Here is a 19,211-nt window from a genome sequence, read left to right as displayed (position 1 = left end):
GCCACGTATGTGTTTTTGAAGGGCAGTCCTGCAAATAATTTGCAATCAGGTCTACCTTGAAAAATGTAAGCCATTTTATCTATATGTTAATCTTCATAAAAAATGAAGATGGTTTTATTTAACCTCTAACGGGTGTCATCTAATAAGCATTATTGCCGTTGTTACTACTGTTTTCGCCAGTGTGCTCCCACTGTGTGAAAAGTCTGAGTGACTTCAGATCTATAGGTCACCTAATTATCTACTTCCTTCTCCACCCAATTGCTTCTAATTCTTCATGAAGTGCTTTTCAGGAGATGCATCAGTTGTTTTTAACACACATTTTTCTCCCCTTTGCAACCTATCGGTACTATTTTTCTCTTTCTGTGTGTCCTTTACCATACCACCAGAAAGCTTTTAAAGACCTGTGAGTTTTAATTCCAGTAATGTAACAAAATTACTCATCGATCCTCCTGCTGAAAATGGCCGAATTTAAAATAAAACATTTTAAAATTGACTAAAAGAACTGAAGAGTTGATATGATGATAAAGAATTATTAGCTAAATATCAGCAGGCCATCAAATCTTAAAACCTTTTAAAGAAAATCTTAAAAGTAGCCAGAAAAAAAGATGCATTACCTTTAAAAACTAACAATTAGATTGACAGCTGACATCACAAAAGCAACAATGGGTATCCAAAGATAATGAAGTGATATCTTCACAGTAGGAAGGAAAATAATTGCCAGTTTAAAAAGGAAAATAATCGCCTTGTGAAAATATCTTACAAGAATAAATAAAGATATTTTCTTACAGACAAAAACCGGGAGTGTTACTGAAGAAAATTACAAAAGATTTGAAATATATCAACAGTTACATTAAAGGTAAATAAACTGGGGTGCCTCGGTGGCTCAGTCGGTTGGGCGTCCGACTTCAGCTCAGGTCATGATCTCACGGTTGGTGAGTTCGAGCCCCGCATCGGGCTCTGTGCTGACAGCTCAGAGCCTGGGGCCTGCGTGGGATTCTGGGTCTCCCTCTCTATATACCCTTCCCTCCTCCCGCACCCCCTCAAAAATAAATAAACATTAAAAAAATAATAAACATTAAATATATATATCACAGTAATATAAATTATGAATAATAGGGGAAACTGGGTGTGGTATATATGGGAGATCTCTGTAAATCTAAAACTGTTCTTAAAAATGAAGACAACTATATGGGCACCTGGGAATATCCCAGCTGGTTGGGAATCCAACTTCAGCTCAGGTCATGATCTTGCGGTTAGTGTATCGGAGCCCCACATCGGTCTCTGTGCTGACAGCTCAGAGCCTCAAGCCTGCTTTGGATTCTATGTCTCCTTCTCTCTCTTCCCCTCCCCTGCTCATGCTCTGTCTCTGTCTCTCAAAAATAAATAAATGTAGAAGGAAAAAAAAAGTAAATAGACTAGGTGCTCCAAATAAAATGCAAAAATTATAATTTGGATTTTGCGAATTCAAGAAAATAAGACACTTAAAACATAAAATACTAAAAGGATGAAAAAAACCACACTGTTCAGTAGCTAACAACAATAAAAAAAAACTGATTTAGCTTTATCAGACAAAGTGACCTTTGAAATAGAAGGGCATTGCCAGAAGTTAAGTATGTCACTGCATAATGAAAAGTTTCAAATAATCAGCAAGGTATACCTACCATTTTATATTTGTATTCACATAACAAAGTATCCTTAAAATTAAAATAGATACGTGGACATAAATATAAAAAGAATTTATCCAAAAACATCGATATGAGCTTAGACAATCACAACCAACATAATGGACATATATAGAATACTACAACCCAAACCTGCAAAGTACATATAACATTTACAGGAATGGTCCATACATTGGATTATAAAGCAATTGGTAAGAAATACCAAAGATCACTGTTATGCTGTGCACAGCATATTATCTGAGTAAAATGCAATTCAACTAGAAGTCAACAATGAAAAGATAAATTAATATTTCCCATATAAATGGAAATAAAATTAACAAAATTATAATGAAAATTCCAAAGTCTTTGAATTGAAGGATAATAGCCATGCCACTTTTCAAAACTTTGGAGCTCAGGGAAAACCATTGTAGGAGAATAATTTATAGCCCTACAGGCATACATTAAAAAAAAAGAGAAAGAAAGAAAGCCTAAAGATTATAGTATCTATCTCCTAAATTTTTAAAAAGAACAGCAAAATAACCTCAAAGAAAGTAAATAACAGTAAAATCAGAAATTAATACAGTAGCCAGTAGTATCGTAAACATAGACTATAAAGGATTGACTTTGAAATGGCAAAAAACCCTGACATACTTAATTTAAAAAGGGGATAGGTGAAGTAGTTATAGAAATGACAAAAAAAAAGGACATCACTATAGATACTATAGATAAACTTATAGTAGTAGTATAAAATATATATATATATACACACACACACACACACACATATATACACACACATATATACACACACATATATACACAATTTGGATTAAAAAAGGCAATTTTTAATAAAAATATGACTTGCCAAAGTACTGAAGAGGAAATAGAAACCAACATAAATATTAGAGATACCGACTCTGTGGTCAAAACCCTTCCAACAGGAGAGCTCCACTCCCAGAGAGCCTCACTGGATTTTTCTGCCATATATTTGGTAATAGATAATTTCTGTAGCACCCAAAATCTCCCAGCAAATAAAAGAAGAGGAATGCCCTCAATATATTTAAGAAGCTGGTATAATAACCTTGATATTAATCTGGCAAGGGAAGAAAGGAAATATAGTCAATCTCATTCATGATGACAGAGGAAAAGAAGTTCCCAACCAAAATGTTAGCAAGCTATGTCCCACAACATATAAAAAGGATAACACATTGTCATCAAATTGAGCTGCTCTCTGAAATTTAAGACTGATTTAATATTACAAATCAGTTATAATTCATCAAATTAGCAGTCCAAAGGAAGAAAGCAACATGATTATATCAGTAAATGTAAAAAGACACTTGATAAAATGTAACATCCTTTTATGATTAGTAAGATAAAAAACACTAGAAAAATATAAAGAGACAAGAACTTCCTTAATAAAAACCTAGAGCAAGCATAATACGTAGTGCTGTAATTTTAAGGATGTTTGCATTACTCTGTCCAACATTTCACTAAAGATTTAGCCAAGGCAGGAAGGCAATAATGAGAAACCAAACAAAACACAACAGAATAAAATAAAATAATAAAATAAAATAAAATAAAATAAAAGGCAAAGAAGAAACCAAAACTCTCAGAATTTGTGGTTTACTTGATTGTGTGCACAAAAAATAAAAAAAAAATCTACAGATAAATTTACTAAAATAAATGAGTTTAGCATGTTTGCTGAGTATAAATCAAACCACACACATAAAGCACACTTTTTCATATGACCCACACACAAAAAGTGAAATTAAAACAGGAAATTTATGTGCTATCAATAAGTATGAATTTTTTAGGACTAAATCTAAAGAAAGCATACAAGACCTTTCCAGAGAAAATTATAATGCTTAGTGAATGACATAGACTGGAGGTCTTCTTATATGACCACAGATGCACCCCATCCCCCCACACCAGATATCTCCTGCTTTGATAGCTCTGATGTTTCACTACCATGGTCTCCTCGAGCATCTTTATCCACACAGTAAAAATGTCTTGAATTCTAATCATGTACCAGTAACTGTCAGCCATAGAGATGCAAAGATAATTTCACGGACTCCTTATTTACCATTTGCTCCCATATGTCTATATTTTGAGATTTGAGGTAATACTAGAACATACTTACAGATTAGAATAGCATAGAAAATTAACTACAAGGCATTCAATTTCCATAAAAATCTGTTTTTCTCTTAACATTAGTTATTTTAAAGTTTATCACAGAGCACGACATGGGGCTCCATCTCATGAACCATGAGATCGTGACCTGAGCTGAAATCAAGAGTTGGTCCTTAACCAACTGAGCCACCCAGGTGCCCCAATATTAATCTTTTTTTAAATTTTTTTAAACATTTATTCATTTCTGAGAGAAAGACAGAGCACGAGCTGGGGAGGAGCAGAGAGAGAGGGAGACACAGAATCCGAAGCAGGCTGCAGGTTCTGAGCTGTCAGCACAGAGACAGACACGGGGCTCAAACTCACAAACTGTGAGATCATGACCTGAGCTGAAGTCAGATGCTTAACGGACTGAGCCACTCGGGCGCCTCCCGCCCAGTATTAATCTTAATATTAAAACATTAGACTTGAGAAGCACAAAGTGCTCTTCACCTCCAGATAACCCATACACTAGGTTGGAAGGTTCTGAAATTCTTAACTACAAGATGTCAACTACCTTTTGATGCATCAGAAACGTGAAGCCCAGTCACAGACACAAATCAAAAACATTACACAAGGCAGAGGCTCTCTGAAAATACGCATGCAACCTTTGAACCCTTTTCGGAGTTTTGTTTTGTTTTGTTTTTTAATTGTTAACAACCTCATCATCTACCTACTTCTGTTCTTTTTATTAAAGACAGCGTGCTTGAGTGTGTCTTTCTCCTTGAACCATACTAAAACTTCTGTTTCTTTTTCTTCCTCCACCCTTTTCCTCTCCTGCCTCCTCTCCAAATCTGCTGGTGTTTGTAACTCCTTTATTGTGGGTGTGGTCCTCTCCATCAGCCATGTGGGTAGTTGAACCAAACTCACCTCCCAGCCTCTCTGCTGCCTTGTCCACCAGGAGACACTCCCAGGAATCCAGGTTGGTTGTGGGGTGCGGGGTCCAGGGGATATATGCAGCCAAGTCGTAATCAGCACCTCCTCTCTTTCATTCCAGCATCCCATGGGCCCTCTGAATTCCCAGCTCTCAGGTTTTGACCCTGACTTTGGAGGCTTTCTGGTTCACCGCACCACTGCAGCCAAGCTCCAAACTGTGGTGCACATTGTCTCTTTCTTGCCATCAAATTTTACCTTTTCTGTGTCCCATCTTTTGGGGTCCTGCTATCTCTTTTCATTTAAATGACTCTAAGGTATTAGGAGGGACTCCAGCATCAAGATTAGACACGTGGCAGACATTTTTAGTTAGGCAGGGCTTTCCTCATCCCTGAAATCACGGGAGGAGGCTGTTTTTGTATTCCACTTTCATGGAGGCCTGGTGGTGGCAGTGCATTTGGCTGAAGCCCCCCTTTTCCCTCAATAAGCACAGCCATCCAGCCTGGTGCGGCAGCCAGAGACATCGCCTCTTGTGAACCGTCACCCCTTTTATGCAGTGCTCTTCTCTGGGCCCAAAGGTCACCATACAATGTGAGCATCCTAAAAAATAACAGTTCTGAAGAAAGTTAGTTTGTGACCAAAGCCGAGTGGTAATATGTGAAGACAACAGGACTCCTGGGAACAGGCACGGACCAGGGCTCTGGTTCATCTAGGTTTGGGTCTCAAATTGAGTCACTTAATTAACCGGGCAACTCTGAGCAAATTCTAAGCTTCCGCGTCTCAGTCCTATGACTATAATAGTCTAAGAGCACTTCCCCTACTCTGATACTGTGAGGCTATGAAGTGACAAAAATAAGGCCCTTGTCATAATGACTGGGGCAGAGTGAATGGCAATCAAGTGTATGTGTTAGTATTGGCTGAGATTCCCTCCCTTCAGTGGCAACCAATCTTGAAGAGTAAATAGTATTGGTCCCATTTGGCAGATGAAGAAACTGAGGCTCAGGGAGATTAAGTAACTTTCCTAAGGTCAAACTAGCAAAAGTGACATCTGGGACCCAAATTCAAGTCTTCTGACTTCTGCCACACAGTAATATTTTCACTATATCACATGACATAAGAAATTCTTTAGTTTTGGCATATTTATATTAACTGCTAATCTTCTCCAGCATATTTGTTTAATGTGTGGGTGTGTCACATCCCTTCATTTATTGTAGTGGCTTCAAATATTGCAATTACAATATAACATGAGCTTCATCTTGACAAAAACCGTGACAGTTCCCTCATGGCTCACAGGAATTATTTCTAGCTCCCCGATAGTTTCACTAACATTTGCCTTTCAGGATTGTAGACCATCACAGACAAAAGCATGAAGTTAGAACTGAGAGATGGTCTTTACTTTTATCTGACAATTAAAGACAAATCGCTAAGAGTTTAGGTGGTGCCATTTATTGACCCTACCATATATACTGAGCACTGACTGATTGTCAAGCATTGCGCTAAGCATTTTTGTGAGGTTCAGTAGTGAATTAGATGGGGTTTTTTTTCACCTCCACCTCAGGAACTAAATAACAAATTTGGAAAGAAGCTCTAACAATTTTAATTGAACCCCAGCTAGGTGGTAAAACCCCTCTTCGCTCCGTATAAAATACAGATGTGCCTTAAAATGGAAATTGACACATATTAACATCGATAGGGAAAGATCTGTTTACTAATTGTGATTTCCGCAGATATTGCATCATGAAAAATGAGCAAAGATTCCTGCATTTGTGGAGTTTATTGCCTGTGGTGGGGGTGGGGTGGCAGGGAGGAAAGACACATGATAATAATAAATAATTATGATAATTATTATTATAGAATAATACACATGATAAATAATCAACAGTAAATAAATACCTTCTGTGGAATGTTAGAAAATGATACTGATACTGAGAAAAATAGAGCAGGACAGGATACATCAGGAGTCCAGGAATAGGGAGGTCTTGTAAATAGAATGGACAGGTGAAGCCTCATCCAGAAGAGGCCTTTGAGAAAGACCTGAAGGGAGGTGATAAAGTGAGGTGTGCAGGTCTCCGGGCAAAAAGCCTGGTGTCCCAGGCTAAGGAAAGCACTAAGACAGTGGTGCAAGTGGAGAAAGAGAGAGAGAAAGAGAAAGAGAGGAGGACACAAGGTCCCAGAGATGACAGAGAGTCCAGGCATTTAGAGCCATGGCAACAACTTGCAATTTTACTGGAAGTGAAATGCAGAGATTCTGCAAAGTTTTGAGCACAGAAATGCCCTAGAATAACATTTTTGTGTTCAACTGTATTCATTTAACAGAGGAACATTTTCCCAGGTCTTTTTTGTGTGTGTGTGAGGGGAAGTGGAAAAGGGACGTTATCTTAATGTCTGCATACTAAATCCATCAGTGTATCTATTGGTGAGTGTATTATTTATTTTTAGCTTTTTCTATTAATAATCTTGAGTTGAATACATCAGTACATACTTTATTTTGATGTCTGTCCTCTAGAATAGACTCCTATAAAGGCCATTCCTGGGTGACAGACATGCATGGATAAGAATCTTGAAAAGCATGCCTAGATGTAAATTTATACTCCCAGAAACAACATGCATTATATCACACATTGTTTTAATCAACAGAATAATACATCAGTTTTCCTAATTTAAGAGATCAACAAAATTCATTCATTCACTTACTTATCAGCCAAGATTTCGTAAGATCTACACTTCACACGAAAATCACTAGACACCTCAGAATGACACATGCCCGTATTCTTCACACACACTTGCATTTTCTTATCTTTTCTATTTCACTCCCTTTTACTTCATTATACCATTTTAATATTACTGATTGTATTTTATTTATTTATTTTTATTTGAGAGAGAGAGAGAGAGAGGGAGAGAACGTAAGACAGAGGCAGAGGGAGAGAGAGAGAGAGAGAGAGAGAGAGAGAGAGAGAGAGAGAGAGAGAATCTTAAGCAGGCTCCATGCATGGAGCCTGACATGGGGCTTGATCCTACAATCCTGGGATCATGACCTGAGCCTAAATCAAGAGTTGGCCCTCAATCCACTGAGCCACCCAGGTGCCCTAGACAACTGACTTTAAATATAAATGACCAGCGTGCTTGGTTCAAGTCAGGATACCACCCCTCTGGCACTGGTTCTTTTATTCCGTTTCATGATGTGATGTTTGGGAACTGAAGCAGGGGCTCCATGGGAGCCTAACTCCCAGTATCTCCAGAAGGAAGGGTTTCCCAAGCAAATTAAGAGGGCAAACAGAAACCCAGAGGGAAAGTACACAAAATACCTTAGAAAAATTACTCTTATGCCTTTATTAAGATAACCTTATTAATTCGCTTTTTCAACTAAAGTAGCATTTTAGCAATACAGCTACTTTTCTCTAGAAACACTATCATTTCCTATTTTCACCATAGTCCGACTAGTCTTCTGTGAGCTTTGTAGCTTGACTTCAATTATCTGGATATTTTTCCATGTTGATAGAACTAAAACTGTCTGAATGAGTCACATCTTTTTGTATAGTGTTAGACTAATTGAATGAATTCTGTGTTTTCTTGAATTTAAAAAACGCCCTAATTATTCTTCATTTTATAATCTTACGATGATAATAGTCAAAAGTCAGCATAAGCATGAAAATCTTTACTGTATATATTTTCAAAACCCAGGTCTCAGAACAGAAAAGAGAAATGTCAATGTAACCAGTAATGATGCATTTACTCAAAAGGTCTGCACATGTTATCTTTTTAACTTAATATCAAAAATGTGCTGAAAAATCGAACAGGGAGACTCTTAAGAATAAATAAACTTCCAGGGATTAATATAATATCATTTCCCAATTTAATATCGAGTGCTCAATGTCATGCGAACACTGCATTACTGGTTTGTGAGAATAACCCCATTTAACCACTGGAACAGTTCTGTGACAAAGCTTCTACTACAATCTGCATTTCACAGATGAGGAAACCAAATCTTAGAGAGGCTTCAGTAATGTGCCCAATTCCATGCAGGTAGTAAGTGCTAGAGTGGAAACCTGAACCTGGGTTTTTCAAATGCCAGAGCACTGGGCTTTGGCTGCATTAAGACTCATTTAGATGTCATGATCATAGAAGCAGAGGATTTGATGGAATATGAAAGATCACAGTGGACAAGAACATGGTTTGGTGCTAAGAGAAGCAAGTCAAATCTCAGCTCAGTTATTGATGAGCAATATAACCTTGGATTATATTATGTTAACCTCTGATCCATGATTTCTCATCTATAAAAGGGGCATAATTAAAAGTTTATGTAAAATACTTCCTAGAGCTCTAAGCACCCACCATGCAGTAAATGATGGTAATTTGTGTTCAAAGTAACATAGAAAAGATGTCCAGGTGCTTTGGTGGAAGAACAGAAATACTTGGGAGCTGAGGTGGTTACTGTCATGTATATTCTGGATATACCTGAACTAAAGTCTAGATGCAGCAGAACGCAGCAACGTACCTGAGGTGTTTTGACCATCCAAACACATATACATGTAAGGCTCTGTTTTAGAAACAAAGAACTTAAGAATAAATACTTCAATAGGACGCATCTTACAGTCTTCACATATAAATACATATTCACACAACACTAGCTTAGCAACAGTGATGTGATCTTTTTACCTTACATTAAAATAGTCTTTTAGCAAACACCATTTGCAAGACATATGTCTTGAAAATTTTCTTGATAGCCCTCATTAGCAAAAAGAAAAAAAAAAGGGAGCTAAGCTATCATGCTGTCTTGTTTGATCCTCTTTTCTGAACAAGAAGATATCATTTTAAAGTGATTTATTGGGGTCTTGGTGAAGCTTGAGATTGTGAAACAGCTTTTTAAGGCCCGAAGATAATAAACCCTACAGTATGATTAAGTTCATGAGGACATTACTTGCTATCACCTCTTTTCTTGGAGATAATATGTGGGTTTGCAAAGCACAATATCTGACACTCGGGAGATTAAGTATATTTATTTTATATATATATAATTACCAGTAACACTATATTCCACAGTATATCCCTTTTCTTACATAAGGAATTTTATTATCTAATTGTCTCTTCTGTTGCAATCTACTAATTTTGCACAATATCTACCTATGATGAGGTTGATGTTGTACTGGACATACCTTACAGATTTGAGGATTGCCTGAATGAAAAAGTCTCTATTGCATGCTTTATAGTCTATAATTTTTCAGGATAAAAGATTTCAGCCCAACTAGTCCTGAAAAATAGAGAGATTACTCACCATTGGTGTTTACAAATTGTATCCTAAATGAATTAATTATGCTATAATCATGTGTATCTTTTTTGGTTTTTGTTTTTAAGTTTATTTATTTTAGAGAGAGAGAGAGAGGAAGAGAGAGACAGAATCCCAAGCAGACTTTGCACTGCCAGTGTGAGGCCCGGTGAGGGGCTCCTTATCACAAACTGCAAGGTTTGACCCAAGGTCAAGAACCGACATTTAATTGACTGAGCTACCCGGGTGCCCCTGTTTTTGATTTTTTAATAATCAAGATTAGATTAGAGTATAACTAATTTGAAACCACTGTTTCTGCTAATAGTGTTTTATGATTAATAATATAATTAATTTGTAATAGGATTATATTATATTAGTATATATTATAATTATAACATATAATTATAATATATATGATTATATATTATTATAATATATATGATTATATATTATGAATATAATTATATACTAATATAATATAATCACAATATAGTATAATTACAATATAATATAATATAATAATATTATAAAATATAATATAATTACAATATAATAATATAATATAAATATAATGTTAATTAATTGTAGTATTAATTAATAATATAATCAATAATTAATAACTTGTTTATTATTAATAATAAATGTCCTGTTTTTATTCTGTTTATTATCATTTACTAGTACCCAGACTTAGATCTGCAACAGCATTTTCAGTGAACTGAGAGCAAAAATGATAGTGAAGGCACCTCAACTATCTGTTCCTAAAAAGAAATATTCTTCATTCTTATATAATCTACCAAAGTTTTTTATCATATTGTTAAAATGTTCTTTCTTTGAAGAATGATGGTGAGAGCAGAGGTAGGAATTTTTTGTAAATGTTCTTATTTGGAAAAATAAAACGATGGCCACTTTATAGTCTTATTGTTCTTTTTATTGTTATTTTACTGGTCCAAGTGATGGGAAAGTCTGAAATTTTCCATTCTGTAGTTACTAGGTTGCTTTTAAATATTGAAACAGGACATATAACAGTGTTTCTAAATATTTTCAAAATTTGGATAGTTGTTTCCTCTGATAAGCTTACTGAAGTCTTACAGAATCAAGGAGGACTTTGCTGGTCTTTCACCCACTAATAAACTGGTGATGTATTTAATTTGTATGGATGACATGATAAAATCATGCTCTGATGTCTCCAACCTAGAAAGGAAAAACATGGGTACAGAAGCAAAAAAAACGAAAAACAAAAAAACAGAAGAAAGAAAAACCAAACTTCATACCTAGGCAATAAAACCGGAGACTGAGTGAAAGAATACAAGAGTATACACTGTAAACAAAAACTTTTTCACCAAACACTTACTAAAATTGCAAGACGGATTTTATTTGAGCTACTTCAGTTGGGGAGAAAGACATGAATATAGAACTGAGCTTAACTCCAAATGCAAGATTTATAACCAGTTTATAAATGGGGATTTATAACCAATGGGCAGAGTAAGGGGGTCGGCAGATGGACATACCTATCAAGGGTGAGGGATGGGGAAAGATATCAAGGCTGAGGGATGGGGGAAGATATCAAGGGTCGAGGGATTTCCACTAAAGTGACTTAGGATTCCTTGCTAAGACTGGGTTCAGTGGGCCAGGGGTAGGACTGCCAGTCAAGGTCATGATCTAGTTGACAAGAAGACTCAGAGTAGCCTAAGTAAAGTTTGGTCAGCAAGAGAGCCCTCGGTAATAAATTGGTCAGAAGATGAGAGTAAGAGAACCTAACGTATCATGTGATTTTTTAAAATAAATCGGTTTTGGAAAGACTTATCGAAACCTCTGAGCATCACGTAAGAGTTAATCTCTTTGTCTGAAAGTAAACTAAGGACATTCACTCGAGCACAGTTTCATTTTGAACCACGTGCAGGTGTATTTGAAAGTCCTCTACATTCTTAGTGGTAGATGTCTTTAAGTTGATTTTTTAATTTTTTTTAATGTTTATTTATTTTTGAGAGCCAGAGAGAGGGTCAGAGCACGAGCGAGTGTAGGACAGAGAGAGAGAGAGACACAGAATCCGAAGCAGGCTCCAGGTTCTGAGCTGTCAGCACAGAGCCCGAAGTGGGGCTCGAACCCACAAACCGTGAGATCACGACCTGAGCCGAAGTCGGACGCTTAACCGACTGAGCCACCCAGGGGCCCTGTCTTTAAGTTGATTGTAATGAGACCAACCAATTCCTTTCTAAAGATCTCTTCTGATGGATGTGAGTTTTTATGTTTTTTTTTTCAGTGTCGAGATTAAAGGGTTTAGTATAAAGCTCAAGAGTAAATATCCTTAATAGGATGGAGACAATCAAAGGAACTGTAATTACTACATCTTATTGAAAACATTCTGTAAGTGGGGAGGAGATGAGAACAAATCTTACCTTTTAGAATCCGCTAAATTTATTTCAACTTTACACTGTGTTTACTTGACATTTGAGCCACAATAGCGGCGGGATCCTTTTTCATTAGAACTATCCTGGGAAATTCTTTCATGATCTGCTCAGATGTGGCTTATCTCACCATCTGTCACCACTGCAGAAAATTTAGCGTTGAATTCAAACACTCTTTTGTGCATAATCTTTTGATGTCAAGCAGGATGCTCAGAAAGATAAGAACAGACAACAGGAATAAGTATTAATCCAGGGTTCACCACTGCCTGGCACTGTTCTAGGTCCTAACGGGTCCCTGTTCTTTTCAGTATTTACAGCCTAAAGGGGAAACAGACAAACATTTCAAAATTATATGCCATTTGACAAGTGTTGTAACGAGACATGGTGGGAGTGCTATTGGAACACACAAGAAGAGTGTCTGTCCCACTTCTTGGGTTAGGGTATTGGTGGAAATACGGGGAGTGGTAGAGTGTTGAGGTGTGTTTGTGTGTGCATGAGGCATTGGAGATATGTTGGTGGAGGGAGGGGAGAGGAGGGGTGCAAGAGGTGATTTATAAACAGAGACCCAAATGATAGAGTGGGTATTATTCAGGAGGAAGGAGGGGGCCTGGGAAGGGTGTGCCTAAAAGAAGACACATTATGTGCCAGGATCCGAGGGGGAAAGGGAATAGGTATGTAATTTAGTGTGTCAGATAAATGGTTCTCAAACTTTAATGGGCATATGAATCACCCAAGTTTAATGTTAAAATTCAGATTCTGATTCAGTAGTTCTAGGGAGGGACCTGCATTCCTGGGTATCTCAATAAGCTCCTAAGTGGTATCAGACCTGCTGTTTCACAGACCAAACTTTGAGTAGTGACAAAGTTGATTTCCAGTAACTGGACACTTCTCTCTCTCTGTAGAAATAACCGAATATTCCCTTAGCCATTTTCACTCCTGATGATGACCTACTTAGTCACACTGCATGAACCCTTAATGATGGCAGTGTGGTGGCGACTCAGCACCTCATTCATATATGACATCTGTAAGGGAGCCGACTTCTCTTCCCATAATATTTTTAAAACCACTGCTTCTGATTCTGCTTTTATACCTTCTTATCCACCTTGATCTACCTCCTCGTGGAAACACATTTAGCAGTTTCAGCATGAGACCAGCCTGAAAGGATGTGCTTAATAAATATTATCAATGTTTGTCAAAATCAAAGAAAATGTCCCGGGGAAGACCTTGCAGCCTTCCCCATTAGCAGCAACATATAAGGCTGTCCTGTATCTCGACAGCCATTCTTTTAATGTCAACTTAAATTCACTTTAATAAAGGCATGAGTTTCATGTGTCTGTCTCTGCCTCATCCTGTAGCAGCCAATGTTCTGTGGCTCTCGAGACCAGGGACAATATCTTTGAAAATACTCTCAAAATTCCATCGCCATCCCAAAGGCATGGAAGAAGATTGGGCTGCGTGGTAACGTCACTTACTGGGAATTCACACCCGTGTCACATGCTTGAAACGAGAAGCCTCTCTACATGTAGTTTTGTATGTTAGGCATCATCAAATTGATTTGGAATGCATTTCTGGGGGCTAGAAGATGCATTCGGTTTAACTCTTGGTACAGTGGAACTGTGTCCCACTCGTCAGGGAATGCATAGATTTTACTCCCACTAATGGGAGTCTACTGCCCTGTTTAATTCTCAAAATAACAAACAAACAAACACACATACATACATATTTAAAATACATTTCTTTATTTGTGTTATACAGACTTCACATTGGGACAAATGGAGTGAACCTCACAGGCAACCAACACTTTCCAAAATCCTTCCGTGCCTTCATTTCCAACTGGGAGCTCACGTAATCTTAAAGGCACATGGGCTTTCTTACCAAGATATATGTGGGTAGATTTGTCATTGTCTCTCCTTCCACTAGACTAACTCAGCAGTTCTTAAACTTTTTTATGCATAAAAATTATTATGCTCCTTGCCAGGGACACCTGGGTGGCTCAGTGGGTTAAGCATCCAACTTCGGCTCAGGTCATGATCTTGTGGTCTGTGGGTTCGAGCCCTGTGTCAGGCTCTGTGCTGGCAGCTCGGAGCATGGAGCCTGCTTCAGATTCTGTGTGTGTGTGTGTGTGTGTGTGTGTGTGTGTGTCTGTGCCCCTCCCCCACTCATGCTCTGTCTCTGCCTCTGTCTCTCTCTCTCAAAAATAAATAAACATATTTTTTTAAATTACTATTCACCTTTCTACTTGCAGGCAGATACAACATGCTTTATGCAGAAACAAGAAATTTCTTTGCATGATCTTTTACTTTTTCCTATTAATCCTTATTTTGGACCTAACTCTCCATAAGTTTGATGTCATCCCCCTCTAGAGCAATCAGAGATTGTTGAAGCCCTTTTTCTACCCTGTTTTGTATTCAATCTGTGTCATCCTTACTTCTCAGCCTGTTTCCTCCATACTCCTAGGCTGTTAACCCTGTAAAGAGAAATGGGAGATGTCCTAACATTGGAAAATGTGATTTCCTTGACTCATGAGCTGTTGCAGATCAAAATTAGCTTGGTCCACGGGCTTACCTTCCACATATAAGTGGTTTTGGAACCTAAAAATGATAAACTTTTGGCACTCGGGTAATTCCTATGGCCAGGAAAGCATTCAGAGGGAGATCTGCAGCTAACTTTGAGGTACAGTCACCCTTAAGTGACAGCCAAAAAGTTATAGGTCCCCATTCTGAGAAATCTGTAAAAATCGGGCTGAAAGCTTGGGCTCTCCATATTTTACAAGTGATTTCCAGAGCTGGAAAGGACTGGAGATTTCACTCCCAATGTTCATTTGTAAGTGAAGGAACAGACCCAGATATGCTAAGCAGCAGAGTCCCTAAGGATCTAGAGCCTAGACCACACTCCTTTCTTCCTTCCATTGCCTTTTCCCAGTGAAGCAAAGATAATATGAGTGCTATCCTTTCATTTAAATTAAGTTCATTCTAGTCCTCAAGATGGCAACTATAAAACAGATTTTACTTGAATTATTCTGTGTAAGTTTTACCTAAACCTGTGATCCATTGTGTACATCAACAGTCATTTAAAAAAAAAAAAGCCATTCATAGTAATTTAGTAGAAATGCTAACAGACTATACTTACGTATTTTTGACTTATGTTTAATTGTAATGTAATGAAAATTGACTAACTTAGCACTTAAAACATGAGGATTATATATTAGTTAGAAATGCACTGTTTAACTGATCTTCTATTTGGTGCTTCTTTTAAGAGAAAATTTTTAAATGTTGGCCTGATAATTGCATAAATAATTATTAGATCATATTCCAAAAAAATGTTTATGATGAATTGTACATATTCTATGTGGTCAAGAACAACAAAAATAAAATGCATACACTTCAGATATCCATACATTTTTTAAATCCCGTATTTTCATATTTTAGAAATCCTTAAGATCCAGAGGACTTTTTGTATTTAAATTGGGTTGAATCCAAAATCTTCCAGAGTATCATGAAAACCAAGATTGGTAATAATTTCAACCAGACATAAGGGGAAGGAAGAGAAGTCTAGAACTTTGGAGGCAAAGAAGTTAAGATAATGCCCCAAACCCCAGAGATACAAAGAGATGAGGTGCATTTTCTTTTTTTTTTTTTAATGTTTATTTATTTTTGAAAGAGAGAAAGAGAAAGTGCGAACAGGGGAGGGGCAGAGAGAGAGGGAGACACAGAATCCGAAGCAGGCTCCAGGCCCCGAGCTGTCAGCACAGAGCCCAACGCGGGGCTCGAACTCACGGACTGTGAGATCATGACCCGAGCTGAAGTCGGACGCTTCACTGACTGAGCCACCCAGGTGCCCCATGATGTGCATTTTCTGAAGCCCACATTCTTTGCATGGTCCTGCCCTGCCTCCTGATTGAAATTATAAACTTTGAATTCTGGGCAGAAATAACGTGGCATTTCAAAAGCATTATCTGGGGTCTAAAACTGCTTGCTCAAGAAAAACTAACGGTGCTAGAAGTCAGGCAGCTGCACTGTGTCCGTCTGGGCGCTGGGAGTCACTGGATTGCAGGTTCCTGTTCCCAAGGGAATAGTTCGTAGCGGCTCCAACTGCGGGAGGGAAGCCAGCAAAGCAGTGTCGGGGTCAGCAGGATTGGCAGTGCTGAGCGCCGCCCGAAAGATGATTTTTGTTAAACCACGTTGTGTGTCTTCTGTTCTGAGTATGGAGGAGACTCACTGGAATGTGTTCTCTTTTGTGTTTTTGGGGCACAAACAGCAACTTGGAGTCCCCACTGATGTACGAGGTCTGCGCACCACAGCAGGGCAGCACCAGCGGCGGCTGGAGAGGCGGCCTGGGGAGCTCCATCACAGCGTGTAAGAAGGTAACCTTGCTTAGCGCGGCTCTGTCTCCCGGATTGAACTTGAACGCTAGTGTAGTTTGACTCTCCAGGTACTTCTTCTAAAGCAGAGCAAAACAGCAAAAACGAACAACGGAATGGCCCACAGTTTGCTTGCCCGGATAACCTCTAATGCTGCTAAAAATGTAATGGGTGAAGAAGACCAGAAAACTCAAACAGTTCAGAAAAGTACGACTCGAAAATTCTAAGCCCCCAGTGCCCCACCTATTATATGGAGCACCTAAGTCTGTATCTGAGAAGCATTCCTGGCTGCTATTTTCTCAAAGAGAAGGGTGTGCTTGGCTTATGTTATGAGGAGAAACAGAAATGCATTTCCTAGAATACAGACTCCAGAACTCATAAACAAATCTCACTTTAAGCGCATTTGCTGAAAGCTGTCATTTGAATAACATAAATTCATCTACTTCTTTTTCCAGCCAATCCAACTTAAGGCCTGGAAACTTAAAGCGAAATGCCCAATTTCCCACCTAAAGCTTTTGTCACTATGTGATGCAGAATTCCAAAGGAGAATGTATATGTTTCTTCTCATCCAGACTTAGAGGGTGTCACACTGGATTACTTCAGTAATTGTTTTTTAAAAACTTAAATTATTGGGGCATCTGGTGGCTCAGTCATTTGTGTCTGACTCTTTTTTTTTTTTTAATTTTTTTTTTCAACGTTTATTTATTTTTGGGACAGAGAGAGACAGAGCATGAACGGGGGAGGGGCAGAGAGAGAGGCAGACACAGAATCGGAAACAGGCTCCAGGCTCTGAGCCATCAGCCCAGAGCCCGACGCGGGGCTCGAACTCATGGACCGTGAGATCGTGACCTGGCTGAAGTCGGACACTTAACCGACTGCGCCACCCAGGCGCCCCTGACTCTTGATTTCAGTTCAGGTCACGATCTCAGGGGCCGAGATCAAGCCCCACATCAGGGTCAGTGCTGGTAGTGGAGCCTGCTTAAGATTCTCTCTGTCCCTCTCTCTCTGCCCCGCCATTGCTCATTCTGTCTCTCTCTCTCAAAAAAAAAGTTAAATTGTAAAAAATACTTATAGGAATAATTCAAGACAAATTCTATTACTAAACATATTGTATAGATATATATTATTTATGCACACATACTCTACATTATATATGCATATATGTATATTAATTTATTGATTACTATACCCAGTTAAGCAGCCTTATTTATTCTCTGCTTGTGTGGTGTTTGTATTTTTCTAAGTAACAAAGAAAATGACACATACCTGTGTTAGAGAACATAAGTTAGTGATAGAAAAGTAGCATTAAACATAATTTTACAAAAGTATTTTCATGCATACATTCATAACCAGATATAAAAATAAACTGGTCTCATTAGTTCAAGGCTCTAATTACCATGTGTTATATGATCTATTATTCTTTCTCATACAATTCTCATAGAAGAGTCAGTGCTATAAATTTGCATTTTAATGCAGAAAACTGAGACACTATAATTCAAAGTGATTTTGAGTTTCTTCTAAGAGAGGTCTTCAAGCCCTGGGTATGTTCTATTCAACTCTGTAACTCCAAATTATAATCTTCACCAGATGCTATACATTTCACAAGGCTAAATCATTTTTCATTTATTCTCATTTTTTTTTAATTTTTTTTAACGTTTATTTATTTTTGAGGGAGAAACAGAGCATGAACAGGGGAGGGGCAGAGAGAGAGGGAGACACAGAATCTGAAACAGGCTCCAGGCTCTGAGCTGTCAGCACAGAGCCTGACGCGGGGCTCGAACTCATGGACCGTGAGATCATGACCCGAGCCAAAGTAGGACGCTTAACCGACCAAGCCACCCAGGCGCCCCTTATTCTCATTTTTAAATAACTCTATTTCTATTGATTAGAGCCCACATGGTATTTAAATTAAGGATTGAAAGAAGACTGCCTGAATTTGACACCCAGTTCAGTCATTACTAGTTGTGTTATCGTGAGCAAATTACCTGACCTCTTCATGCCTCAATTTGCTCATCAGAAAAAAGAAGGTGACGGCTGAGCACAAGTGAATTAGTAGACATGAAATGTTTAGAACGGTGTCTGGCATGTGGTAAGCACTCAAAATAAAGAGTGTTTCTGAGTAATATTATCCTACAGGAAATTTTTCAGTAAGTATGTGATGCCAGAAAAAAATTTTATATATACATGACCATGCTGAGAGAGTTGGTACCTTGTGATCTGTTATGTCAGCTACGTTTGTTTTCTGGAGATAGAGGCGGTCGTATTCGTTTTTTATAAATCATGTCTGGAAGGTACTGAAGAGAGCGTTTCGGGGCTGAATATCTGTTCAAGAAATTAAAACCCAAACTCAATCATTTATTATGTGTTTATATGTATACATATAATATATATGTATATATACAAATAGAATTTAAAATTTTTTTAATGTTTATTTTTGAGAGGGAAAGAGGGTGCAAGCAGTGGGGAGACAGAGAGAGAGAGAG

The 19,211-nt window shown here is 38.0% G+C and overlaps 1 protein-coding gene across 2 annotated transcripts in view; it reads left to right on the top strand.

Moving 5' to 3' along the window:
• Positions 1-19,211, top strand: part of LOC122481871 (SPHK1 interactor, AKAP domain containing) — a 162,597-nt gene that overhangs the window by 21,073 nt on the left and 122,313 nt on the right. For both annotated transcript variants that reach the window (XM_043578053.1, XM_043578054.1), the window contains exon 2: positions 16,626-16,731. In XM_043578053.1, the coding sequence (XP_043433988.1) occupies positions 16,626-16,731 (106 nt within the window). The remainder of the gene's footprint in view (positions 1-16,625; positions 16,732-19,211) is intronic.

The sequence above is a fragment of the Prionailurus bengalensis genome, chromosome C1 (genome assembly GCF_016509475.1).
Source record: "Prionailurus bengalensis isolate Pbe53 chromosome C1, Fcat_Pben_1.1_paternal_pri, whole genome shotgun sequence".
Lineage (NCBI taxonomy): Eukaryota > Metazoa > Chordata > Mammalia > Carnivora > Felidae > Prionailurus > Prionailurus bengalensis.
The sequence above is the reverse complement of the archived record's forward strand: the minus strand, read 5'-3'. Positions and strand labels throughout refer to the sequence as shown.